The 27896-nt window shown below is 41.9% G+C and overlaps 1 protein-coding gene across 1 annotated transcript; it reads right to left on the minus strand.

Moving 5' to 3' along the window:
* Positions 1-3060: 3060 nt before the first annotated feature.
* On the minus strand, positions 3061-27544 carry LOC112233056 (sodium-coupled neutral amino acid transporter 3-like). Its single transcript, XM_024400435.1, has 16 exons — positions 27358-27544; positions 23235-23357; positions 21911-21986; positions 21665-21780; positions 16529-16602; positions 16043-16135; positions 15482-15563; positions 10607-10689; positions 10307-10365; positions 8605-8730; positions 6778-6857; positions 6445-6545; positions 6153-6277; positions 5257-5401; positions 4911-5014; positions 3061-4666 (listed from the first exon to the last, which is right to left on the minus strand). The coding sequence occupies exons 2-16, from the start codon at positions 23291-23293 to the stop codon at positions 4562-4564; spliced, it is 1428 nt and encodes a 475-aa protein (XP_024256203.1). The 5' UTR covers positions 23294-23357; positions 27358-27544; the 3' UTR covers positions 3061-4561.
* Positions 27545-27896: the final 352 nt, after the last annotated feature.

Raw genomic sequence — 27896 nt, forward strand, 5'->3', positions numbered from 1 at the left:
GTAATCAGCTGTATTGGATTTTCCCCAAACATACATAACACTTTGTATTGAGGACAAAAAGTGAATTGCTTTGCCACATTGTTTTTGCAGTATTACTTTAATGCCTTGTTGCAAACAGAATGCATGTTTTGGAATATTTTTTATTCTGTACAGGTGTCCTTTTCACTCTGTCAATTAGGTTAGTATTGTGGAGTAACTACAATGTTGTTGATCCATCCTCAGTGTTCTCCTATCACAGCCATTTAACTCGTAACTGTTTTAAAGTCATAATTGGCCTCATGGTGTAATCCCTGAGCAGTTTCCCTCCTCTCTGGCAGCTGAGTTAGGAAGGACAACTGTATCTTTGTAGTGACTGGGTGTTTTGATACACCATTCATCCATGCTATTTTGTTTGTTTTTCGCATTGTTTGTAATTTATTTTGAACATAATGTTGCTGCTACCATCTCTTATGACCGAAAAGAGCTTCTGGACATCAGAACAGCGATTATTCACCTTGAATTGGATGAAGAATTTTCCTTTAATGACTCGGACGAGAGGGATTTACTCCAGACACTCGAAAAGGCCCTCATCCAGTCATTCGCAGGAGAAAAAGACAGGGATTTCTCGGAAGGAGATCGGGATGCCTTGTGAGGATCAGGCGACGGACGAGTGGTTAATCTGCCTTTGTACATTGACCAATAGTATAGATGGAAATCACTGGATAATAAATTGGACGAACTTAAAGCACATATATCCTATAATATACACCATAATTTGCAAATAAATTCATTAAAAATCCTACAATGATTTTCTGGATTTTTTTTCTAATTTTGTCTGTCATAGTTGAAGTGTACCTATGATGAAAATTACAGGCCTCTCTCATCTTTTTAAGTGGGAAAACATGCACAATTGGTGACTGACTAAATACTTTTTTGCCCCACTGTATGTATATTTGTAAACAACAGCTGGTGCACGATATCTAAGGAAGTCTCAAGGTTTTGCTCGCCTTTGGTAGAGTATCTCATGATAAGCTGTAAACCACACTATCTAACTATAGAGAGATTTTGTCTGTATTTTTCGTAGCTGTCTACATACCACCACAGACCGATGCTGGCACTAAGACTGCACTCAATGAGCTGTATGCCGCCATAATCAAACAGGAAAATGCTCATCCAGAGGTGGTACTCCTAGTGGCCAGGGACTGTAATGCAGGGAAACTGAAATCCGTTTTACGTAATTTCTATCAGCATGTTAAATGTGCAACCATAGGGATAAAAAACTACACCACCTTTACTCCACACACAGAGATGCGTACAAAGCTCTCCCTCGCCCCCCATTTGGCAAATCTGACCATAATTCTATCCTGATTCCTGCTGACAAGCACAAATGTAAGCAGGAAGCACCAGTGACTCGGTCAATAAAAAAGTGGTCAGATGAAGCAAATGCTAAGCTACAGGACTGTTTTGCTAGCACAGACTGGAACATGTTCCGTGATGGCATTGAGGAGTACACCACAAGAGAAAGGAGATGATTGTGGACTACAGGAAAAGGAGAACCGAGCACGCCCCCATTCTCATCGACGGGGCTGTAGTGGAGCAGGTTGAGAGCTTCAAGTTCCTTGGCATCCACATCATCAACAAACTAACATGGTCCAAGCACACCAAGACAGTCGTGAAGAGGGCACGACAAAACCTATTTCCCCTCAGGAGACTGAAAAGATTTGGCATGGGTCTTCAAATCCTCAAAAGGTTCTACAGCTGCACCATCGAGAGCATCCTGACGGGTTGCATCACTGCCTGGTATGGGAACTGCTCGGCCTCTGACCGTAAGGCACTACAGAGGGTAGTGCGTACGGCCCAGTACATCACCAGGGCCAAGCTTCCTGCCATCCAGGACCTCTATACCAGGCGGTGTCTGAGGAAGGCCCTAAAATTGTCAAAGACTCAAGCCACCCTAGTCATAGACTGTTCTCTCTGCTACCGCACGGCAGGCGGTACCAAAGCGCCATGTCTAGGTCCAAGAGGCTTCGAAACAGCTTCTACCCCCAAGGCATAAGTCTCCTGAACAGTTAATCAAATGGCTACCCCAGACTATTTGCATTGCCCCCTCTGCCCGTTTGTTTACGCTGCTGCTACTCTCTGTTATCTATGCATAGTCACTTTAATAACTACCTACATGTACATATTACCTCAATTACCTCGACTAACCGGTGCCCCAGCACATTGACAGGTACCCCCTGTATATAGCCCTGCTATTGTTATTTTACTGCTGATCTTTAATTATTTGTTACTTTTTTTGTGTATTTTTCTTAAAACTGCATTGTTGGTTAAAGGCTTGTAAGTAAGCATTTCACTGTAAGGTCTACACCTGTTGTATCCGGCGCATGTGACAAATACAATTGATTTGAACTAATAACTGTGAGAAAAGGTAGTTATTCAAAAATCATGTTAAGCACTATTAATGCACACAGAGTGAATCCGTGCAACTTATGTGACTGGTGAAGCAAATATTTCCTCCTGAACGTATTTAGGCTTGCCATAATAATGGGGTTGAATACTTATTGACTCAAGACATTTCAGATTTTCATTTTTTATTCATTTGTAAAAATTCAGAAAAATATAATTCCACTTTGACATTACGGAGTATTGTGTGGAGGCCAGTAACAACAATGTTTTATTTAATCCATTTTAAATTCAGGTTGTAACACAACAAAATGTGAAAAAAGTCAAGGGGAGTGAATACTTTCTCAAGGCACTGTAAACATATGCCACTATTATCTAGTGTGAATGATGTCACTCGTGTTCTTTATGAGGAATCAATTTAATTTAGCTCCTCACTTCCTTTCAGCCTAGTTCTAAACGTTTGTTTTACTGACCAGTAAATCTTAGGACCAAAACCAATCTACATGTCTATAACCAATAATCTAACTTTAAAAGCTTGATTGTGGTTGGAGTTCCTCTTTAATTATTATTGTCTGCATGCTGAAGGAGAATTACAATTTAATTTGTCAATCATTTATGAATGTTGTGAAAAGCAAAAGACATAGAGCATGCAGATGACAGTAAAGACATCTCAATAAATACTGACAACCACTCGTCTTTATTGAAAATAGAATATAATTGACAATGGTGCCATGTCAAACACAAAATGTGCTTAGCAACAGACCGTAGGCTGGTGACATTACAAAAAGCTATCACCTTTTTGGAACGATGTCTCCAAGACACTCAGCCTTGTCCTTCCTAAACAAGCATTCAGCCACCCAAATGGGCTCCGAGATCCTCTTGCTCCACATTATCTATTGCTTCTATGTCAATATTTGACATTATTCAATAGTTTTACCTCAGTCTCCACTATACAAATCATTATAAGCAGGGACATGAACTGAAAATCTGCACAGACTGTACATGTCAAATAAGACACAGCTGAATGTCATCATTCAGTTTGTTTGGCACTCGCTTCTTCACTTTTGCCTCATTGCTTTGTTGGATGTCAAATATACAGAGACATTATTGCGGATTCCCTATTTGCATAACACCAGCATAAAACTTTTTTCACAAAAGGAGAACAAACATATGATAATTATACTGTACAAAGTATTTTGGGTTCACAGTTGTTTTGTTCACTATGCTCATGTGTTTTGAAACGTGTCATTTCATTGTTCTGAATATTGTGGTGAAGACTAGATGGGATACCAAATTGAAGACATCGTGTCCAACAGATTTCAAGGCCAAACTTGCAATATCTCGAAGAGTGACTCGACAGAAGGATGAAATGAGATGGCTGCTCCATGATAACTGGAACATTTGAGTCAATACATTATTTGGAAGGAAGCAACATGATAAAATATAAATAGGTAAACCATACAGAAAAGTGTTTCATTTATCATTCTTGGCTCATTTGGTTTATAATGGTCTGCAGCTTCTGAGGAAAAAAACACCGGACACTACCAGTCCCACATCTCGGTCAATTACCTCAACAAATATTGCTGAAATGACGTTCAACAACCAAATCTAGGGGTTCACAGACAGGGTAATATCATAAAAGTAAATCCCTTTTAGAAGAACATTTTCTTCTCTTCTCCTTAAACCTGGTTGATTAAACCACAGCCGATATTTGATCGAGAAACGAACCTGGGGTGAATTGTTTGGCAGTTGGGTAGCTGAGGACTGACTGTTCAAGAGATCAAGTCCCCTTGCATAGAGAAAATTAACCCCTCCCCTCTATCTCTGTCACTTTTTTGAATGGCTTTTGACACAGGCAGCAAGTAGTGGTTTAGGGGTTTCTACAGGCAACACCCTCGTCAGCTCCTCTGACACTGCCTAGAACTCCTACCACAAAGAAAGTGACATCACTGGGTTCCTCAAAGACTCGCCTCCATTGAAGTGTAGCATGTCCATTTGATTTGAATTGGTGGGGAAATGGTCTTACCATCGGGGTGGTATGGTAAGACTCATGATCATGTGGGTCCAGCCTTTAGATGGTGTTTTATCCTTCTCACAATCCAGACGGGATTGCGAAGTGGCACGGCGACAGGGCGTGCTGCTGTGTGGCATTTGGACCCTTATCGTCAATGGATGTGCTCTAATGGCCACCTCCAGCTCGTTTCTCTCCGGTCGTCCAGTCGATGATGATGAATGTCAGGCTCATAGACATGAAGATGAAGCCCATGGCTGTGAAACAGGCAGCCTGAAACCAGCCAGAGAAAGAGTTGTTGGAATTCGCCTTAAAGTCATTCATGTTGTTAAAAATCTCCACCCAAACCCGGGTTTAGGATGTTTTTACTACCACCCATTGTGATACCACCCACCCATTCCAAACTGTAGCGAAAGTGTCATGCTATATGGTGCCAAAACCTGGGGATTGTGTAGAGAGTTTTAACAAACGTGTCTAGACAATGGAAGGAAAATTTATGAATGATGTGAAGACCTACTGTGATCTTTGGTCTAGACTTCATTGGTTCTTGTTCAGTGGGAACAATGCGGATGTAGAATAACCCTGGGAGAATGAAGATCAGGCTAGGTGCAGTGGTGGCCCCTGGACAGATAAAGGAGACAATGAGTTGTTCCACTGGCAAGTACTCTTGTATGAGGCATTTGTAATATATAATGTCAATATGAAGGTCTTCCTTCCCCTGGTGTTAATAAGGATGATGATGATGAAACAGTGGTACACTGGTGCAGTGTGTCTGGTTGGTTTGTGAGTGTGGGGAGAATGAGCATCGGAGGCTGGACGGCAATAACTGTAGTAGTCTATATTCATGAATATATAAGTCTCACCAATGATGCCAAAGATGTCTCGGATGTTGGGCACAAGGATGACGAGCACGTTGACCACGAAGAGGAGACACAGGGCGATGGTGATATGGCGTGCCCAGTGGAAGGGTTTCGCTGGGAACAGGAGCTGGAGAATGGCTCTGCGAATCTGGAAACCATACACAACAGAGAAGACTCAGAGGAGTGCCTAGGGCGAAACTTGAAATATGGCTGTCAAGTTAAGAGGTATGTGTGAAGTCAATCTAAATTAACAGAATGTAGAATGTACAATCCGGCATCAGCTATTCTGTGTGACACAGTAAGTTAACATTTAGAGGGAAATGGATATAAAAGTAACTGCCAAAATAAAGGAAACTGAGTAAATGAAGGATACAAATTATATTAAAAGCAGGTGCTTTCACACATGTGTGGTTCCTGAGTTAATTAAGCATATTAACATCCTATCATGCTTAGGGTCATGTTCATGCCTAGTTGCCCATTATTTTGGTAACCATAGGGAGAGTGTGTGTGTGTGTGTGTGTGTGTGTGTGTGTGCGTGTCAGTCACCAGATCTCAATCCAACTGAACACTTATGGAAGATTCTGGAGCGGCGCCTGAGACAGCGTTTTCCACCACCATCAACAAAACACCAAATTATGGAATTTCTCATGCAATAGAGTTGCAGACAGTTGTTGAATCTATGCCAAGGCGCATTGAATCTGTTCTGGCGGCTCGTGGTGGCCCAAGACTCTATTAAGACAATGTATGTTGGTGTTTCCTTTATTTTGGCAGTTACCTGTATATCAAGGCTATGTCGGTTTTAAAATGCAAACAATGTTTGAAATGCAAACCACTTGAAGTGTCCTTAGAAATACAGTCATTTCAGTATGTAATTAGAGCTTATGAGAGGAGGCTCTTACAGGGAAGAGAACCACAGGGACAGTAAGGGTGACTGCCACCAGTACGGCCACACGCACACACAGGATAAGTGTGTCCAGAGGGTCCACTTTGCTGTAGGTGTGCAGGAGCTCAGATTCTGTGTTCACTACATAAACATATATACGCAACACGCATACACACACGCACGCACGCACACAAACACGCATGCACACATGCACACACACAAATTGAGTATCATTTGAAATACTAAAATCATAATTTTTCTTCTGTAGATTGTATACAACTAAAGCCCTCTTGAAGCCCTGGTCTTACCGTAGAAGGTGAGGTAACCAAAAATGGCGGTGAGGAGGTACATGACGAACATGCCCATGATGGACACATTAGCAATACCCTGCATACGCCTCTTGGTGGCACTTTGGTGGAAAAGAAAGCAGGTTTTTTTTTTTCAATTAATGAGGTACAGTAATGATGTTACATTTATTACATAAAAAATTGACCCTTGATTTAATCAAAAGCCAACAGGTACAATAGGTATTGTACTGCAAAATGAGTATCAGTAAAGAAATATAAAGGCTGTCATCCCGACATGGCTATGGTGGCTATGGTGTTTATGAAGGGAGCTAATTGGGAGTTTTATCGACTTACTTTTTCAGTTCAGTGTAGATGGGAAGCACCTCGGGGTGACAAACAAAGGCGAACGCTAAGATGGGGATGGTATACGCCGTCTGAAATCCATATAAAGGGTAACTAAAATTAGAGGCGTCGCATGAGGAGTGTTTGAGGAAACTCACAAGACTGTGTGGATAATTGTGCCACACTGGGTTCTGCTCCGCCTCAAAACACATGGACAAGCACTTGTCCCGGCAGCAGTTTTGGGGAGAAATGGATTGCCAAAAAACGGTAACTGTAATCCGTTACGTTACCAGCAAGAATATTGTAATCCGTTTACAGATACTTTTGAAAAACTAGATGATTACTTCAAGGATTACTTTTAAATTCAGAAAGGATGTTTGTGGAAAAAAATCTTTGACACTTCTCTGTTTTCTCAATGATAGAATACCAAGAGTGTGCAAAGCTGTCATCAAGGCAAAGGGTGGCTACTTTAAAGAATCTCAAATATAAAATATATTTTGATTTGTTTAACACTTTTTGGTTACTACATGATTCCAAATGTGTTATTTCATAGTTTTGATGTCTTCACTATTATTATACAATATAGTAAAATAAAGAAAATCCCTTCAATGAGTAGATGTGTCCAAACTTTTGACTGGTACTGTATGTATATCCATTGATTCTTGAAGAATATAACTTATAAATTCCTCATGAGCTTTAGTTCAACTGTCACACTCCATGAGAACCCAAAATATAAGCTTGTATTACTCCAATGTTTGTAAAACATTGTATATGTAAACAAACACTGTATAGCCTCATAACATGGTTAAAACAATAATGTTGATATCATGGATGGTCAGTCCTTGTATTCATAGCTCTGTCTATTAATCTGAGAGTGGTTACATTTCTCCAGGCCCATCGCTCAGCGTTTTACCAAAACAGAGGCGGGGTGACCGTTTTGTTACTGTTTCATCTGTGGATTTGCCATTTAAACAGCTGCATATGATCAAGATATCAAATTGTCACCAACAAAAAGGTAAACAATAGGCCTATAGCAAATGCAGCATATGGCATTCATTTTTCACATGTAATTAGCACTTTTCAGTAGTGCTCAAAGCATGCCATTCCAGCATTTATTTTTCAACTCGAATCAATGAGCCCAATCAGTCCTACATAACAACAAAATCAAAACAACCGAGTGGGGCTGACTAATAAGTCCTTAGTTTTGGGGTCATGCTTAGATAAAACCATTTGGCTAATCTATATTTCCAAGTCCTATTCTTGACGATCAAGGGGTATAACATTTTTTGGAATGACAAAAATGCTGATAGACTTTGATTTTTAATGTAAATATATAATTTTATTGTATTATATGTAGTAGAAAGTGATGGGTTAGAAGAAGCCTACATAATCAACCCATAAAGTAAAATTGAACATCCATATATGGCCAGCTATGTAAATTTTAAGATTGATTTATCCTGCAATAAATATAATTGGTAACATACATTTTTTACTTCTTCTAAAGGGGAAAGTAATCTAAAAGTAACTGGATGTAATCAGATTACGTTACCAAGTTTGGGTAATCCAAAAGTTACATTACTGATTACAATTTTGGACAGGTAACAAGTAACTGTAATGGATTACATCTAGAAAGTAACCCACCCGGCCCTGCCCGGCAGTAACATGACACCATGTCATTATAATATTGAATGACCTCTGCTCCAACTGCAAATAGCTCCTAACCTTATGTGGTCTTAACACAGTAAGAACCTAAGAGCAGAGGTGATGTGGAATAAACACAAAAAATAATATTTGAACTGATATTTGTGTAACTGTGCCGTAAACACTTCATTTCCTAACCTCCTGGTTGATGGTGAACATTCTGCCTTCGCACTGTCCCTCTTCCACGGTGGTGTTGATGATTGTTGTGTGATTTCTGCCATATGGTACCATGGGGCAGGGGATGTTGAACTTCTTGTATATGACCTTTGAGATAGAGAGGGAGAAAGAAAGAAAGAAAGAAAGAAAGAAAGAAAGAAAGAAAGAAAGAAAGAAAGAAAGAAAGAAAGAAAGAAAGAAAGAAAGAAAGAAAGAAAGAAAGAAAGAAAGAAAGAAAGAAAGAAAGAAAGAAAGAAAGAAAGAAAGAAAGAAAGAAGCTGAGCTGTCAGAGTTAGCGGAACAGCTTGACCCTCTATCGCTGACAACCATGATGACATACTGTATCTCTGGTTAATTTGTGAAATCCTGTCCCAAGCCTCATTCCTCCTTCTGCTAATTGATCAAGTTCAACGATAGAATTTGTTACATTATTAATGTACCTTTCTGCAGCAAGGCATTTCAAAAAGTAGCTTGTTAAATGCCCAGAACTGCATCAGCAACATGCACAATAGTGTAATCTAGGATTGTTCTCAATTATTCAAGCAACCTTGAATTGTAAGGTTCTGTATTTATATTCTTAGTCAACCTTGTGTTCTGTTTCGTTGTTTTCTTGAACGTAGCCCTGTTTCTTTGTGTTCTTCAACATGGCCCTGTCTTTCATTTTTGTTCATTGATTTCACCTGTGTTAGTTACTCACCTGGTCTCATCAGCTCCTTATATAGTTCAGTTCATTCTGTTTGTGCCTTTGTGAGGTATTGTTCATATTGACTCTACTAAGCCTTTTCCTAGCTCGTTTGTGAGAACCGGTTATAGCCTTCAGTCCTAGTTTTGATTCACCTGCCTGTGTATGACCATGATTCCTGTATTCTGTGAAGGTGAAATAAACACCTACCGCGCTCTTCGTGTGAATCTACTCCTTTTTCTCCCTGACTATTCATTACATGAATAGTATCAAAAATGGTTGAGCTATAGATTTTACATTTGACAATATCTAAATAATTATTGGGACTAATGTTTCATTTATAATGTTGCCCCCCTTTTTCCTTGTATGTCAACATAATTAGATAATGACCTATTTCAGAAGGTTAACGTACAGATGCAGGATCTCAATTTGCAATGCAGGAAATGTAAAACTTGAGGTTTAAAAAGGCTTCTGACATTTGTAATTTCCACTTTGAAATTTCAGATTAGATTTCCCCTTATGAAAAATGTATCAACTCCCCCCAAAAATGTTCATTCACTTATAATCCACATAATACTTCACATTTCCTGTTGGTGCAGTATTTTCCTGCAGTAGCAAACTGGCTCAAATTAAGATCCTACACCTGTATCCATGTTAGCAAATTTCAACAACAATGCCTGGCTGGCAGTGAGTATAGGAAACAGGAGCTCACATGAAATGTCATGTGAGGTAGAGTGGCACAAGATAAAAATATCTCCTCATAAATTATCACTAGTCATGTCCTATGATAAGCTGTGAACACAAAAGCTATGAGCACATTAACAAGGGTAAAGAATCACTAAAACAGCCAATCACCAGGAGGAATTTAATTTCCCAAAATGGTGAAAAGCACATGCAGTATTAGTATAGCATTGAAATGTATAATTGTTTGTATAATATATAGTGTAATATAATAATACAATATAGACATCTGTCGTCAGATGTCATCAAAAAGTCACTCACCGAGGAAAGGAAGAAGACCATGCAGGTGAGGGAGAAGCCACTGGTGTAACCCAAATACCCTGCAAGATGCAGTTGAGGATTGTTACTACAACAAAAACAACAACCATCCCACAGACCAGCTGACAATGTTTGGTTTCCAGAACACGTCTGCTCCTGACCTAAAACATATCCTAAACAGATACACATGTATTGTTTTATGAATATATGAATCAAGAGGTGTTGATTGAATGATTGACAGACATAGAGGTCATTAGCAGCCGTTATGAAAGGTCGAAGTTCATGATGAGATCAGTCACATACCCAATTGTCTCATCAGGGCAAGTGGAAGGATGATGCACACACTGACGATGAGGATGAGGTAATTCCCGTTCAGGAACCACTCTCTAGTTTAAAACATAAAATTAAAATAAAAAACACAGCCAGACACAAAAGTTAGTTACTTCTAGTTTTAATAAGACATGCAATGTAGACTATGTAGAAAACATACTGTTTAGGGACAATTGATTTAGTCTAAGGGAGAAATAGATTGGCTTTTACTAACCTCTCACCATTACCAATAACAGGGGAGGTTTGCATTTTTTTGGAGTGGGGGTAATATTTATGCCTCTGTAACTTTCTCACTCATCATTATTCACGATTCATTCAAGATGATCCGTAATCATGGTAGCATCCACATTAATGTAGAAGTGTTCAGAAACATATTACATTCTTATTTACAATAAAAGTGACTCCAAAATGACACAATACATTATTTACCATTAATTTGTATTGGGCACAACATGATCTGAAACACAACTAAAATAATACACAATTGATGTAGTCATCGTGTGCTAGGAATATGGGATCAAATGCGAAACGTTTGACTACTTTAATACCAGTACACATATAAGTGACTTTGTCCAAATACTTATGACACCTTCAGACTAGATACATAAAGTGCTTTCATTTCTAAACAGTAAAGCAGATATGTATGAAAATACCCTCAAATAAAAAAAAGGTGACATTCTGTACTGTCACCTCATTTGAAACATTTGATCTCAATATTTACTATATCATTGCGCTGCCGAACAGGAGACATTTTGAGGAACAACCCCCATTACGTTTCTTTCTAGAAGTCCAGTCATCCCAAGAGGCAGCCGCAAAGTGGAAAGAGCTGGACGTCAAGATGGTCTTTGAAAGTTCCGGACGGGCAGAGTTCCAGATCACAAGGTCAAAATGTTTCTAAACAGGTACTTCACTGTTTTACAACCTTCTTTGAAACCCGTGGATAAGATTGGGATATGGTATGGAGTACCCAAGTACAAAGTGCACGAAACAACAAGTGGGCATTTGATAACAATCCGTAACTCAATCTCCCTAGGCCCATACAAGAGGAAGATCTCCTGCCCTGGACAGGCCCCTCATTGTTACATCTGCCAGGGGATAGACCATCAGGGCAAGGAATGGCCAGAGGTGAAGTGTTGGAGATGTGGAGATCTTAGACACAAATCCAGGGTATGTGAGTCTACAAGCAAGTGCACCCTGTGTGTAAAACAGGGCCATGACTTCTTCAAGTGTCCCCAGTCTTATGCCTACAAAGTGAGGGTTGATCCACAATCCAGCCCAGAGGAAGAGCCAGAAGAGGAGACAGAGACAGAGACATCGACCCCGACAACGAGTTCCATCGCTCGACAGGTCCGAGCGCAGCTGAGAGACAGGTGCCAGTGAATGAGAGAGAAGCCAAGGGAGCTGAATCCAAGAGTGAAGGCGACCAGATCTCCGAGGAAGGTGTCGACGAGAGTATCCAATCCTCCAAGTTCAGCCACAGAGAGAGTGAGGAAGTCCTTTGAGGACGCGAGTGAGTCAGACTTCAGTATTAATTATCCGACCCCCGGGTAATTAGAAGAGGACGAGAAGAGGACGATTGAGTTACTCAGTCATTATTATGAAACACGTTTAGGCAATCTGTATCACATGAATCACGTGTGCGTGTGCGTGTGAGAGAGACAGAGCGAGTTTGTGGTGTTCTATATTATGGATTGAATCATTTTTTTGATGTGAGTTGGTGCCTGTTTGATATCTGGTTGACATCAGATTTAATTCATTCATTCAATTCAATCCATTAAAGGGGCAATTTGGGACTGGTACATTAATTTTTTGGACTTATATATAGACATTGATTATTGAAGAATGCAATTTAGAAATGCCTCATGAGCAATGGTCTTACTCCATCAGAATCCAAAATGTAAGCTTGTTTTACTTCATTTCATGTAATTGTAAGCAAACAATGTATAGCTTCAAAACATTGTTAAAAATATAATTTGGATCTCACGGATGGTCAGTCCTTGAAGTCAAAATCCATATGAGAGAGTCCTTGCATCTATGTATTTGAGAGTAGTTACATTTCTCCTGCCCCATTTCTCAGCTGTTTACCAAATAAAGTGTGGGGATAATGCTTTAATGATAATGCCATTCATGTTTGAATCCCAGATTACCCTGCAGTCGACCTACAGGACTATTCTATGTCCATAATAATGACTTACTATCTCATAATAATGACTTACTATCTCATTGTTATGACTTACATACAGTTGAAGTCGGACGTTTACATACACCTTAGCCAAAGACATTTAAACTCAGTTTTTCATAATTCCTGACATTTAATCCTAGTAAAAATTCCCTGTTTTAGGTCAGTTAGGATCACCACTTTATTTTAAGAATGTGAAATGTCAGAATAATAGTAGAGAGAATAATTTATTTCAGCTTTTATTTCTTTCATCACATTCTCAGTAGGTCAGAAGTTTACATACACTCCATTAGTATTTTGTAGCATTGCCTTTAAATTGTTTAACTTGGGTCAAACGTTTCGGGTAGCCTTCCACAAGCTTCCCACAATAAGTTGGGTGAGTTTTGGCTCATTCCTCCTAACAAAGCTGGTGTAACTGAGTCAGGTTTGTAGGCCTCCTTGCTCGCACACACTTTTTCAGTTCTGCCCACACATTTTCTATAGGATTGAGGTCAGGGCTTTGTGATGGCCACTCCAATACCTTGACTTTGTTGTCCTTAAGCCATTTTGCCACAACTTTGGAAGTATGCTTGGGGTCATTGTCCATTTGGAAGACCCATTTGCGACCAAGCTTTAACTTTCTGACTGATGTGTTGAGGTGTTGCTTCAATATATCCACATAATTTTCCTACCTCATGATGCCATCTATTTTGGGAAGTGCACCAGTCCCTCCTGCAGCAAAGCACCCCCACAACATGATGCTTCCACCCCCGTGCTTCACAGCTGGGATGGTGTTCTTCAGCTTGCAAGCATCCCCCCTTTTCCTCCAAACATAACGATGGTCATTATGCCCAAACAGTTCTATTTTTGTTTCATCAGACCAGGGGACATTGCTCCTAAAAGTACAATCTTTGTCCCCATGTGCAGTTGCAAACTGTAGTCTGGGTTTTTTATGGTGGTTTTGGAGCAGAGGCTTCTTCCTTGCTGAGCGGCCTGTCAGGTTCTGTCGATATGGGACTTGTTTTACTGTGGATACAGTTTTGTACCTGTTTCCTCCAGCATCTTCACAAGGTCCTTTGCTGTTGTTCTGGGATTGACTTGCACTTTTCACACCAAAGTACGTTCAACTCTAGGAGACAGAACGTGTCTCCTTCCTGAGCGGTATGATGGCTGTGTGGTCCCATGTTGTTTATACATGCGTACTATTGTTTGTACAGACGAACGTGGTACCTTCAGGCGTTTGGAAATTGCTCCCAAGGATGAACCAGACTTGTGGAGGTCTACAATTTTTTTTCTGCAGTGTTGGCTGATTTCTTTTTGCTTGACATCATGGGGAAAATCAAGAGGCACTGAGTTGGAAGGTAGGCCTTGAAATACATCCACAGGTACACCTCCAATTGACTCAAATGATGTCAATTAGCTTATCAGAAGCTTCTAAAGCCATGACATAATTTTCTGGAATTTTCCAAGCTGTTTAAAGGCACAGTGAACTTAGTGCATCTAAACTTCTGACCCACTAGAATTGTGAAACAGCAAATCATAAGTGAAATAATCTGTCTGTAAACAATTGTTGGAAAAATGACTTGTGTCATGCACAAAGTAGATGTCCTAACCGACTTGCCAAAACTGTATGTAAACTTCCGACTTCAACTGTATCTCATAATAATGACTTACTATCTCATAGTTATGACTTACTATCTCATAATTATGACTTACTATCTCATAATAATGACGTACTATCTCATAATTATGACTTACTATCTCATAACTCGTAGTCAGATTTTAAAAAATGTGGGTGGCGGGAATGGGCTTCCATGCAGATACAAAATAATGTCTTAAAAAATCTCCTCTGTGCACAACTGTCAGAAAATGTCAGAGATCCTGCCTGGTTGATTTCAGTACGACGTTTACCAGTGCGTGCTGTAGTAAAGTGGAATTGTTTTGTCATGATGAAGAAAATGTAACACCTTTTAGTGAAATACTACAAAACTAAAGAAATATGGAATCTGATATGAATTATGATGTAGGCCTATGTATAAATCCCAAGTCCGTCTTCGATATTCACATGGATGACATTACTAAAGAAGTATGGTGGACAATATTATGCATTGACATTACTAAACAAATATTGTGGACAATAATTGTGGACAATGCATTGTGAAAAGTACAATTTGGAAGACAAGATGCCTATAAGTCTATAAAACTTTTTTTTTTCAAACACTATTTATATTTATTTTTTTACAAATAAAAATGGAATAAAAAAATAAGAAATACGACTCCAAAAAACTTCCATGGATACTATTAAATCTGTAAATCATGTTATGTAATTATGAACTCAAATGCATTGATGTGAAAGTTTATTTGTATTTGTGTGAATTATTTATGATTATAAACTGGGTGGTTCATGCCCTGAATGCTGATTGGCTGACAGCTGTGGTATATTCTGATATACCACAGGTATGACAAAACATTTATTTTACTGCTCTAATTACGTTGGTAACCCGTTTATAATAGCAATAAGGCACCTCGGGGGTTTGTGGTATTTGGCCAATGGGTCATGCCTAAGAACAGCCCTTAGCCGTGGTATATTGGCCATATACCACACGGGCCTTATTGCTTAATTATAAAATGTGAAAAACTTAAATAAAGATTATTTTTAAACAAAAAAAGAAATGTGCTGCTCCACTTACCCAGTGTTCGATGACAAGCCCAGGAAGGCTTGAATGACCAGAGGCAACTCATACTTCACAATGAAGAGGTAACTGGACATTGCTGGAGGGGATTAAACATATTTCAGAGTTGTTAACTTCTATTTTCAAAAGAAAACAGACATACAAAGCCCATTTACCTGTGTTTAAAACACAAACATTGGAGGAAAAAGTCCTGTTCTGTCCTGAACCACTAAAACTTTTATGAGCCATGAAATCCATGAGTGTCACGAAGCCATGAGTGCATTTGTATGTGTCACTGTGGTTATTTTTTAAAACAGATGCTGTGTTAGTGGAAGTACTGTACTAGGTACACCACCCCATTCACACCTACAGACATTTTCTGTTAAGGTATCTTTACTTTTACTCAAGTATGACAATTGGAAGAAGCGGCTCCAGTGGGCACACGATCACCAACACTGGACAATTAAGGAGTGGACCACTGCCTGGTCCGAGGAATCCCGGTTCGTGTTGTGCCATGCTAATGGAAGAGTCAGGATTTGGCGTCTGCAGCATGAGTCCATGGTCCCCCTAGCCACTTACCGCCGATGTTGTGAAAGGTTATAATGACTCCCGCTGCTATTTTTCCTGGGTGTCCAAAAGCACGGAAACCCAGCTGTTCATACGCACGAATACCTGAACAGACAAAAGAGACATTAGTCTGTGAAAGAGTAGAAACGGAACGGAATCTATCTGTCATGTCATAAGGATACACTTTTATCTAAAGCAACTTACAACAGATAGTGCATACATTTCAGTATACATGACTCCAGCAGGAAATCAAACCCACAACCACTAATTTACAGACAGCTTGGTTCATATAGTGGATCCCTACTATAGTTTTCTCTATAAAAAAGCTATGTATTTCTGTGAAGGGGTAAAACAACAGGTTTTTCAATGGTCCAGATGTGAAGGGAAAGTTTGTTCACAGAAAGTGTACTTTTCTCATCTTGTTATGATACACTCTATGATTCAGCTACTAATTTGTCTTTGATTCCATGGGCTAGTCCTTAGTGACACATTACTCACCCACAACTCCAGCACTCTTAAGCAGAAGGTGAACCGAGTAGCTGGACAAACAGGCGATACATATCAACAGGATTCTGCGGAGCACAAACAACTGACTTAGACATTTTGGAAAGGTAAACAACATAATTGATTTCATGTGGTTTCATCCAATGTTAAATGATGAGTAGCCGACCTCTTCACCGATTAATCAAACCGTTTACTACGAAGTAAACACTGGAAGAAGAAACTGGCCTCCTGTAATAGCAACTTGACAATGACAATGCTCAAATGATTTATTCATAAGCATTCAAAAAGAAATGGACTCCTGCCTGACCCTGACATGAATGTGAGCAACCCAAAGAGCAAAGCATGCTTGGGAGCCATATATGTGGTGTGCCCATACGCAAGCTATGATTCATCTGCCAACTCTAAGCTATTTTTAGCTCCTGAAATTTGATTTAGAAGTCTCATGTGTCTCAAATCACACCATTAAAGTTACATATGGACACACCAACACACACCACTCTTCTCCACAGTTTTTTTTAACCATTCAAAGACCGTAATTGTCAAATATTATATTGACTATTTTTCATAAACATTTTTGTCAGCTTTCCACTGTACTGTTTTGGTAACATTGTTACAACGCATTATGCAGTAACAGTGTATATCAAACCATATTGGGAGTAGCTGCATCTGTGACCTTTTGACAAAAAGAAACTGTCGCGACATCCGCCGAAGTTGGTGCCGCTCCTTGTTTGGGGCGGCGTTCGGCGGTCGTCGTCACTGGCTTTCTAGCTGCCACCGATCCACGTTAGTTTTTCCATTTGTTATGTCTTGATTGTACACACCTGGTTCCCATTACGTTATTATTTGTTCCCTATTTAACCCTCTGGTTCTCATTATGTTTTGTGCATGATTTTTCCTGGTTTTGTGTATGTCTGTTGTGTTAGGGTTTGTTATCCCTGCGTGGATTTATGGGCTGATTATTTTTCTGAGTTAAGTACGTTATTTTACTCAGTTCTGTGTCCTGCGCCTGACTTCGTCCTCACCTCTGCACAACTGACACTTGACAGAATCACGCACCATTTTAATGGAGTTAGCAGGTGCACCCAGTCCTCCGGTACCAGTGGAGGCATGTGTCCAGCAGCAAGCGGCGATGCTCCAACATCTTGGCACAGCCATGGATCGTGTGCAGCTCAACATGGAGAGATGGGAATGAGGGGGTTGTCCCACAACTCCATCAACTTCACTCCAACCAACACCACCACCAACACCACAACCCACACTGCTGTCCACCCCTCCGTCACCTGGACCCAGTGGGATTCGGCTCTCGCTCCCGAGCGCATATGATGGGACGGCTGCCATTCCTGCTCCAGTTGGAGCTCTACCTGGCGACCGTCCATCCGGCTCCCTCGGGATATCTCCTGTCTGTCGGAAGGCGCTTGAGTGGGCCAACGCTGAATGGGGAAGTATAGACGCAGCGTTGGTCCGCTATGAGGATTTCACCTGTCGCTTCCGGGCGGTCTTCAATCATCCACCTGAGTGGAGAGTGGCGGGGGAACGCTTGTTCCATCTCAGACAGAGGATGAGGAGCGCACAGGAATTCGCACTGGATTTCAGGACCCTGGCTGCCAGCGCAGAATGGAATGAGAGGGCCCTGATTGACCATTACCGATGTAGTCTACGTGAGGATGTTCGTCAGGAGCTGGCCTGCAGGGACACCACCCTTACCCTCGACCAGCTGGTGGATTTATCCATCCGGCTGGATAACCTGTTGGCCACACGCGGACGTCCGGATCGGGGTCCGTCCATTCCATCCCCCAGCCCCTCCGATCCTACACCTACGGAGCTCAGAGGTGCTGCTCTAAGGGTGACTGGAGGGGGGGCTGTTTCCTGCACTACCTGTGGCCGCAGAGGACATACTGCTGGTCAGTGCTGGAGAGGTTCCCCAGGAAGTTGAGGCAGCAAGCAGGGCACTGGTGGATCATCCCAGGTGAGCATGCACCCAACTCACCCAGAGCTTTCTGTTGCGCACATGAGTATATCTATAGAATTTCCTGAGTTTTCCCCGCATAAGGCGCTAGTAGATTCAGGCGCAGCTGGGAACTTTATTGACCGTTCATTTGGGGCGGACGGGTAGCCCAGTGGTTAGAGCATTGGACTAGTAAATAAAAGGTTGCAAGTTCATATCCCTGAGCTGACAAGGTACAAATATGTTGTTCTGCCCCTGAACAGGCAGTTAACCCACTGTTCCTAGGCCGTCATTGAAAATAAGAATTTGTTCTTAACTGACTTGCCTAGTAAAATAAATTAAAATGTGCTTGTAGATTAGGGATCCCTATTGTTGATGTGCTCTTCCCTGTACATTCCTTAGATAGTTGTCCTTTAGGGTCAGGTCTGATTAGGGAGACCACAGCTCCACTATGTATGATAACGCAGGAGGGTCATGAGGAGAGAATCGGTCTCTTCCTGATCGATTCGCCTGTGGTTTTGGGGTTTCCCTGGTTGGCCCATCATGACCTCACTATTTCGTGGCAAAAGAGGGCTCTCAAGGGATGGTCACGTCAGTGTTCAGGGAGGTGTATAGGTGTAATTACGGTGGAGAGTCCAAACCAGGTCTCCACCATGCACATTCCCCCTGAATATGCCGATTTGGCTCTCGCCTTCTGTAAAAGGAAGGCGACTTAACTACCACCCCATTGACAGGGGGATTGTGCAATAAATCTCCTGGTAGACGCAGCACTTCCCAGGAGTCACGTGTATTCTCTGTCACAGGAGGCTATGGAAACATATGTCACCGAATCTCTGGGACAGGGATACATTCAGCCTTCCACTTCACCTGCCTCCTTGCGTTTCTTTTTTGTGAAGAAGAAGGATGGAGGTTTACGCCCGTGCATTGACTATAGCATTGACTATAGTTTAAATGCATTGACTATAGTTTAAATCAGATCACAGTGAAGTATAGTTACCCTCTGCCTCTCATAGCCAGTGTGACCGAGTCATTGCATGGGGCGCACTTCTTCACCAAATTGGATCTCAGGAGTGCTTACAACCTGGTGCGTATCCGGGAGGGGGATGAGTGGAAGACGGCATTTAGTACCACCTCTGGGCACTATGAGTACCTCGTCATGCCGTACTGGTTGATGAATGCTCCATCCGTCTTCCCATCCTTTGTAGACAAGATTTTAAGGGACCTGCACAGGCAGGGTGTAGTGGTGTATATAGATGACATTCTAATGTACTCCGCTACATGCGCCGAGCATGCGTCTCTGGTGCGCAAGGTGCTTGGTCGACTGTTGGAGCATGACCTGTATGTTAAGGCTGAAAAATGTCTGTTCTTCCAACAGTCCGTCTCCTTCCTAGGGTACCTCCTGTCCGAGTCAGGGGTAGAGATGGAGAATGACCACATTTCAGCCGTGCGTAATTGGCTGACTCCTACCACGGTAAAGGGGTTGCAGTGGTTCTTAGGGTTTGCCAACTACTACCGGAGGGTTATCCGGGGCTTTGGTCAGGTAGCGGCTCCCATTACCTCTTTGCTGAAGTGGGGACCAGTGCGACTGCAGTGGTCAGCTGGGGAGAACAGAGCTTTTGGTCACTTGAAGGCTCTGTTTACCTCGGCTCCTGTGTTGGCTCATCCTGATCCCTCTTTAGCGTTCATAGTAGAGGTGGACGCGTCTGAGGCTGGGATAGGAGCTGTGCTGTCTCAGCGCTCGGGTACGCCACCAAAACTCCGCCCCTGTGTGTTCTTTTCGAAGAAGCTCAGCCCCGCAGAGAGAAACTATGATGTGGGGGACCGGGAGCTGTTGGCTGTTGTCGGGGCTCTGAAAGCGTGGAGGCATTGGCTTGAGGGGGCTAAACACCCTTTTCTCATTTGGAGTGACCACCACAATCCGGAGTACATCCGGGCGGCGAGGAGAATGAATCCTCGCCAGGCGAGGTGGGCCATGTTTTTCACCCGTTTTGTGTTCACTCTATCCTACAGACCAGGTTCTCAGAACGCTAAGGCAGACGCACTGTCTCAGATGTATGACACAGAGGAGCGGTTCACGGATCCCACTCCCATACTTCCGGCTTCTTGCCTGGTGGCACCGGTGGTATGGGAGGTTGACGCAGACATTGAGCGGGCATTACATGCGGAGCCCACTCCCACCCAGTGTCCAGTTGGGTGTAAGTACGTTCCGTCTGATGTTCGTGATTGATTGATCTGTTGGGCTCATATGTCACCTTCCTCTGGTCATCCTGGCATCGGTCGGACAGTGCGCTGTCTTAGTGGGAAGTACTGGTGGCCCACTTTAGCTAAGGACGTGAGGGTGTATGTTTTCTCCTGTTCGGTGTGCGCCCAGTAAAAGGCACCTAGACACCTGCCCAGAGGGAAATTACAACCCCTACCTGTTCCACAACGACCATGGTCACACCTATCGGTGGATTCCGTGACGGATCTCCCTCCGTCACAAGGAAACACCACGATTCTGGTTGTTGTGGATCGGTTTTCTAAGTCCTGCCGTCTCATTCCTTTGCCCGGTCTCCCTACGGCCCTACAGACTGCGGAGGCCCTGTTTACACACGTCTTCCGGCACTACGGGGTGCCTGAGGATATAGTGTCTGATCGGGGTCCCCAGTTCACATCAAGGATCTGGAGGGCGTTCATGAAACGTCTGCGGGTCTCAGGGTCTCAGGGTTTCACCCCGAAAGTAATGGGCAGGTGGAGAGAGTTAACCGGGATGTGGATAGGTTTCTGCGGTCTTATTGCCAGGACCGGCCGGGGGAGTGGTCGGCTTTCATCCCCTGGGCAGAGATGGCCCAAAACTCCCTCCACCTCTCCTCCACTAACCTGTCTCCGTTTCAGTGTGTACTAGGTTATCAGCCGGTTCTGGCACTGTGGCATCAGAGCCAGATCGAGGCACACTAGATAAATAATCCCACCCCACAAATTTTGACCTGGCAAGTTAATATTTAACTTTGTTGGAGTGTGTGTGTACTAATTTCCCACTGGGCACACACTGGTTGAATCAACGTTGTTTCCACGTCATTTCAACAAATTACGTTGAACCAACGTGGAATAATCGTTGAATTGACGTCTTTGCCCAGTGAGTTGTCTGTTGTCACATAGGAAATCACATAGGGACATGGCACACATGAGTGTGCTGCTGTACTCACATAAAGAGAACGATGCCTGTGTTTGACATGGCGTATGACAATCCCAGAATTCCACTCCCCATGATGGCGTTACTGAGGTTAAAGACGGACATTCCGAAAGAGGTTTTTCCCTCAAACTGCCAAGGATACAAATACATGAATGTCAGTTGTTATAACTCCTCATAATGACATTTCATGACATGACATCTCAGCATAAAAACAATGACTGTCGGCTCCAGAGCTGTGACCATAGTTCTTCATACTCACATCGGTAAACTGGGGCTTCTTGGTCCCATCACTCTTATGTGGTAACATCTCCTCTTCCTCTTCTGCCTGCGGGATGCTATTATGTCAATCAAACCAAGGAAATAGAAATCACCGAGGTTAAACAACACTCCTTTTTATCAATGTCCAATATCAGCCAAGCATCATTATAATCCATTGGGTGCTTGAAAATGCTGTCCATGAAAGTACTGTATTCATTTAAATGTTTAAAATGCATAAATGTAAAACTGTGAAATGTAAAAACTAGTATTTACAAAAAGCACGTTTTCACAGGCATTTTTCCAGGTATATATAATATACACTCAGTGGTCAGTTTATTAGGTACACCCATTTAGTACCGGGTCGGACCCCCCTTTGTCTCCTGAACAATCTGAATCCTTCGGGGCATGGAAACCTTGCTCAATTGATATCAAGGGACCTAACGTGTGCCAGAAAACATTCTCCACACCATTCCACCACCACCACCAGCCTATACCGTTGAAACCAGACAGAGTGGAGCCATGGACTCGTGCAGCTTAAGCCAAATCCTGACTCTGTCATCAGCATGACGCAACAGGAAACGGGATTCATAGGACCAGGCAATGTTTTTCCACTCCTTAATTGTCCAGTGTTGGTGACCATGTGCCAACTGGACCCACGTCTTCTTGTTTTTAGCTGATAGGAGTGGAACTCGGTGTGGTCGTTTGCTACAATAGCCCATCTGTGACAAGGACCGACGAGTTGTGCGTTCCATGATGTCATTCTCACACCGCTGTTGTACTACGTCATTATTTGTCTGCTTGTGGCCCACTTGTTAGCTTGCATGATTCTCCCCCAACCTCTCATCAACGAGCTGTTTCCGCCCACAGGACTGCAGCTGACTGGATGTTTTTTGTTTGTCACACCATTCTTGGTAAACCCTAGACACTCTCATGCGTGAAAAGCCCAGGAGGCCAGCTGTTTCTGAGATACTGGAACCGGCGCGCCTGGCACCGACAATCATACCATGCTCAATGTCGCTTAGGTCACTTGTTTTACCCATTCCAATGTTCAATCGAACAGTAACTGAATTCCTTGATGCACGTCTGCCTGCTTTATATAGCAAGCCATGGCCCTGAGACTCACTCTCTGCAGGAGCGAACCATTTTCATGAATGGGTGGTGTACCTAATAAACTGGCCATGGTGTAATTATAGGGTGGTAATAGTCTTCTTTGTCAGAAAATGCACAAACACAAATGCACAAAAAAAGACTATCATGCACACAACTGGGGGAAAGATATTATCATGCATGCCAGGTAGCAATATGTGCAGTCAAAGAGGACATACCCATCTTCGAAAGGGACAAAGCCATGGTGGAGGCCATTTGATAGCTTTTGGAGTTCCATATTGTTTTAGCTGATACAAAGACGGGTGGGTGACTGATGTTTTTTTACTGGCTAGAGTTCCAATCTGAAACAAAGCAAAGAGGATTGACCTTAGATAAATGAGTTATCGTTTGCATGTCATTCAAGATGATAGACAACAAAAAAATGTACAGTCAGGTTTGACCGTCAATGAAAACGGTTTGGGGAATTTGCACGTCGCAATGCCTAGACTCTAGGGCTGGGCTCTCCAACCCTGTTCCTGGAGAGCTACCCTCCAATAGGTTTTCACTTCAACCCCAGTTGTAACTATTCTGATTCAGCTTATCAACCAGCTAATTAGGGTTGGAGCGAAAACCTACTGGACGGTAGCTCTCCAGGAAAAGGGTTGGAGAGCCCTGCTCGAGGGTAACTGTGGGAGTTGTCAAGGTGTCTGCTGTTACTATGGGACCACATGTCTGCTTCCCACCAGTGGAATCCATAGCACCACTCTCTCCTTGCATGTGTCATTTCATTTGACAGCTCAGGTTGCAATGCCAGTAATGAGACGCCTGACTACTTTTGAAATCCTTCCAATAGAATTCCTTCCAATAGAAGAGGCTAACAAACGTAATAACAGTATCCATTACCAACACCTGGACGCACTGTGTTGTCATCACAGACTTTGTTGTGAACACAGACTCTGATGTGAACACAGACTTTGTCCACTGTTATTTATCTAGATTTTATTTATCCAGAGTGCCATTCGTCTCTTTTTGAACCGATTTGGATTTCACTCTTGTCCCTCTCCACTGCAGGGCTACCATAGGGTAAGATACCAGCCCTATGCTAACTGAGGTGCCAGATGTGATTTGATGTCAGTACAGACAAAATTGGCAAACAATAAATATTGCAATTTGCTGAACAAATAGTGTCATATGAGGCTGCTTACATATCGCCTTCTGATACATTGACAAAATAATTATACAAGAAGATAAGTCATGTGGCCCTTTATCAAGGCTCGTGAGTTGTGTTGGCTCACAGCTGAGGCAATGTTGTATTTGATCATTTTATAGCTAGGCTACTTTTGTTCTCCGTGTGCTGTATTTACAGACAATAGTCTTTTCATTCAGAAACATATGGTCTGACCAGCCAAAGAAAACAAAACTTTCAAAATGTAGTCCTATGATTAACTCATAACTAATGTCCTTTGCTACCCCCACACAACACTTCTGTCTATTTCATTACGGCATGAAAGTGAAACCTAAATATCTTGGATAGTGCTTTTGAAAGTAAGCTTTCCTGTTTGACCTTTACCATAGAAAACATTACTGCTTCTTACAAACTGTGTTGCACTGCTGAGTCCAATGACCCTAGGGAGGTGTGTTTTATAACACAAGTGATGTGGAACGTTGGAATTCACATTTATATGCACGCCTGAATTTTTCCTAACCCCTGAGATGGATACGTGGCTCACTGGCTCCCAAGTTGCAGTTTGGAGCAAGTCCAGGTTTTTACCAGCTACAACTCCCCACCAGTTGCTGGAGACCTCAGCCTTGTTATGTCAAACGCGATTTTGATAACGGTTCGACTCACTCTGACATAACATGATGCATCACACGCTTTTCAAAGGTGATTCAGGTAGCGGGCACCCTACATACCCTAATACATTGGATGATCACTCAGAATGTGCCTTCTGATGATGACCCATACTAAGTGTACAGTACTTTGGTATGGGTAAATTGTACATAAATTCTACCCTTTGGGCAAACTCTAGTTTCTATAGCAATAATACCCAACAGCATTTAGAAAAGCCACATGTGAATTCACACCAGTTCAGTGGAAATAAATAACTCCCAAATGTAAATTCTGGTAGTCTTCAGCTGCAGTTCCTGCAGACTAGAGCACAGTAGGTGTTGGTCTGCTGTTCCTACAACCATTTCACCAACATTCCTTTCCCTGTCTCTCTTCCTTTTCACATTTCGACATTGCTACGTTACGTGTGGGATTTTTCTCCTTTGGTAAATCTCTCCCTACATTTATTCCAATACTTTAAGAGCCCCTGGAAATATTTTTTTTACGTAACCCAAATGCTTTTCTTATGACAGGCACCTTGTTGTGAGTGAACGGGAACTGTCGGGCAAGCCCATACTTGCATTGTGTTTTGGGAATCAAAATCCAGAATATGCCTTTCTGCTCGGTTCTCACTTCGCACCAACACAAAATGTCTCAACGACCACAACTACAAACGAACACACACATACAGGCACTGGTGACCCATTCACACACATGCACACAAACCTAGAAACGCAAGCACTCAGACACACCATCTATTTTTGTATGCATTATTTACATTGCAAGGCTCTTTCGTGGAAATGTAGTCTTTTTCTGATGTTTATTTTCGATATTTTAGGAAGCCATAGTGGTCGGCAACCAATACAGCCAGGAAATCCTCTCTAAGTGAGGAAAGATGTCCGATATTGTAAATCAAATGTGTGATGTCAGGTAAAAAATGCAATGGTCTATAATTAGAGTGGTATGGAAACCATCTATCATTTCCGATAAAATGTCTGTTTTAAGGTTTTGCTAAAAAAGAAAACTAGCTAGATTTCTGATCTTATGTATTATTATTATTATTGACTGACCTATCAGAAAACATATAGCTTAATCTGTAATGGGAAGAAAAAGTCCTATATAGCCTGTTGAATTGTGCATTCGGCCAACAGACGACCCACAAATAAGTGCCACCATGTGACGCTAGTTTGGAAAGGTGGATAGACATTGCCTTTATAAAACTGAGAAACAATAAGAGGGCTCTTTGTACAAATTAAAAACCTCGAGGGACATATTCATATGTTGACTATGTCTTGTGTGAATGTATCTTGATAGCTCTGTCGTTTTTGATTCATCCAATTGCAATGGTGGCAACTTCCCTCTGTTACTGTATCTACTATTAAGCTATTTATATGATACTGTACCAAGGCTGAGTTTCCGAGTGAGTGAAGGAAACAAATGTGCCTGTAAATAGGGAAAGTATATGGCAGCAGAGTGCAGCACATAAAACACCCTCTGATCCCCCTTTTCTGTGCAATAAAGCGGTGTATTCATTACATATTATGTAATAACCTTAATACCTTAATTGTTTCTTGCTTTCCATTGGCCGATTGAGAGGTTTTTATGCTTTAGCAATAGTCCTGGAGTTAGGTGTAGTTGTACACTTCACATCGAGGCTAGTGGATAAGAAAATTGACTGGGTAAATAAACAATGTATGAGATTCTGTCAATTCTATTTGAGGAAGAGCTATAAATTAAGGTCTCCAATGATACAGTACGATGAACTGATTCTTGTATTTATAGACAAAGGGGAAAACAGGGTTTTGTGCTCAAACAACTATATTCGAAGGCACTCCATTAGACACTAGTGTCCAGTAGACACTCTCTCCATTATAACAATATAGTTTATTATAGATCCATTGTTAAAAACATACTGTGACGTTTCGGTCAAGGGGGTTTTGCATTAACAGACAAAGATCCAAGACACTGTTGTGTTGGGTTGTATGATTCACATTACAAAACAGTCAACTGCTATTCTGAGCAATTGCTTGAATACAGTGTCAGTCACACAAAGAAAGAGACAGTGGCCACTGAATTCACTGTCAGTTGGTGTCCTTACTCTCATAAGCTCACTCGACCTATCACACAGTGTCTGTCTGTAACCTTTCCAAATGGACATATTCAGACCAGTCTTCCAACAAGTCATTTGACACCCACCTGCTCAATCCATATTGGTAGAAATAAAAGGGCTTTTAAAAGCTGCAAAAGCTGACAACCAAAAACAGTAAAAAATCCACACATGAAACTGGTCAGGAAAACATTCCCAATCATGAATAGTGAAAAAAAGACTTTAGTACTTCAATATGTTGTGGAAGTCAAAAAAATAAAGTAGTTCAACTGATAATGACAAATTCCAAAAACACTATCTCACAACAAACCTTACTGATGTGGATCAGTGAAATTCCCATAGTACTTAACCCTTCCTGTAAAGTACTTCATATGACACACACGTGGCATGGCAATACATGGAAGAAAAAAGGACTGGGTTCTCTTACCTTCTAATGCAGAAAATATAGTTTCAATGAAGACAGAGAGATAGTGAAGGGTGTCCTGAGGAAAATATATGTTTTCTTGACCAAGGTGTTGTTTTTCTCAGTTGTAATTGGCCTGAGTTTAGAGACAAGAAGAAAGAACAGAGAGTGTCTGCTTAGGGGAAAGGGAGACGGTTTGGGTGGGAGCACATGTATAGGAAAAAGCACTAAAAGGGAGGGCTGTTCAAAATTATGGTCTCAAGTTTCTTGTGATGTCACACATGGCCACTCCTATCTCTACTGTCAAAAACAGGCATGCAGGGGCATATTCTCACAACAACTCTGGTGAATTGCTCCATTGGGATTCCATCACATTTGGAAGAGGCATTGACTTCTCTTATCAGAAGACTGTATTCTCACATGTCCTCTCCTCCAAAAAATTGCAATATTAGAAATAAATATGGTGAGGTGATCAATCTCAGGTTGCATAAGAGTCTGGCTCAGTGGAATGAGTTCAGCCCCCCATGAGAAATACAAATACACTGGAAGGGAAAGGTAAACCA

Source organism: Oncorhynchus tshawytscha, linkage group LG16 (assembly GCF_018296145.1).
Source record: "Oncorhynchus tshawytscha isolate Ot180627B linkage group LG16, Otsh_v2.0, whole genome shotgun sequence".
Classification (NCBI taxonomy): Eukaryota; Metazoa; Chordata; class Actinopteri; order Salmoniformes; family Salmonidae; genus Oncorhynchus; species Oncorhynchus tshawytscha.

Excerpts from the sequence above, each read along its gene's own strand:
- LOC112233056 (XM_024400435.1), bottom strand. The coding sequence starts at position 23,293 with ATGGAACTCCAAAAGCTATCAAATGGCCTCCACCATGGCTTTGTCCCT. Across the intron at positions 16,136-16,528 it reads TAAGAGTGCTGGAGTTGTGG|GTATTCGTGCGTATGAACAG; the intron begins GTGAGTAATGTG and ends TTGTCTGTTCAG. Across the intron at positions 8,731-10,306 it reads TGGTCTTCTTCCTTTCCTCG|GTCATATACAAGAAGTTCAA; the intron begins GTGAGTGACTTT and ends TCTATCTCAAAG.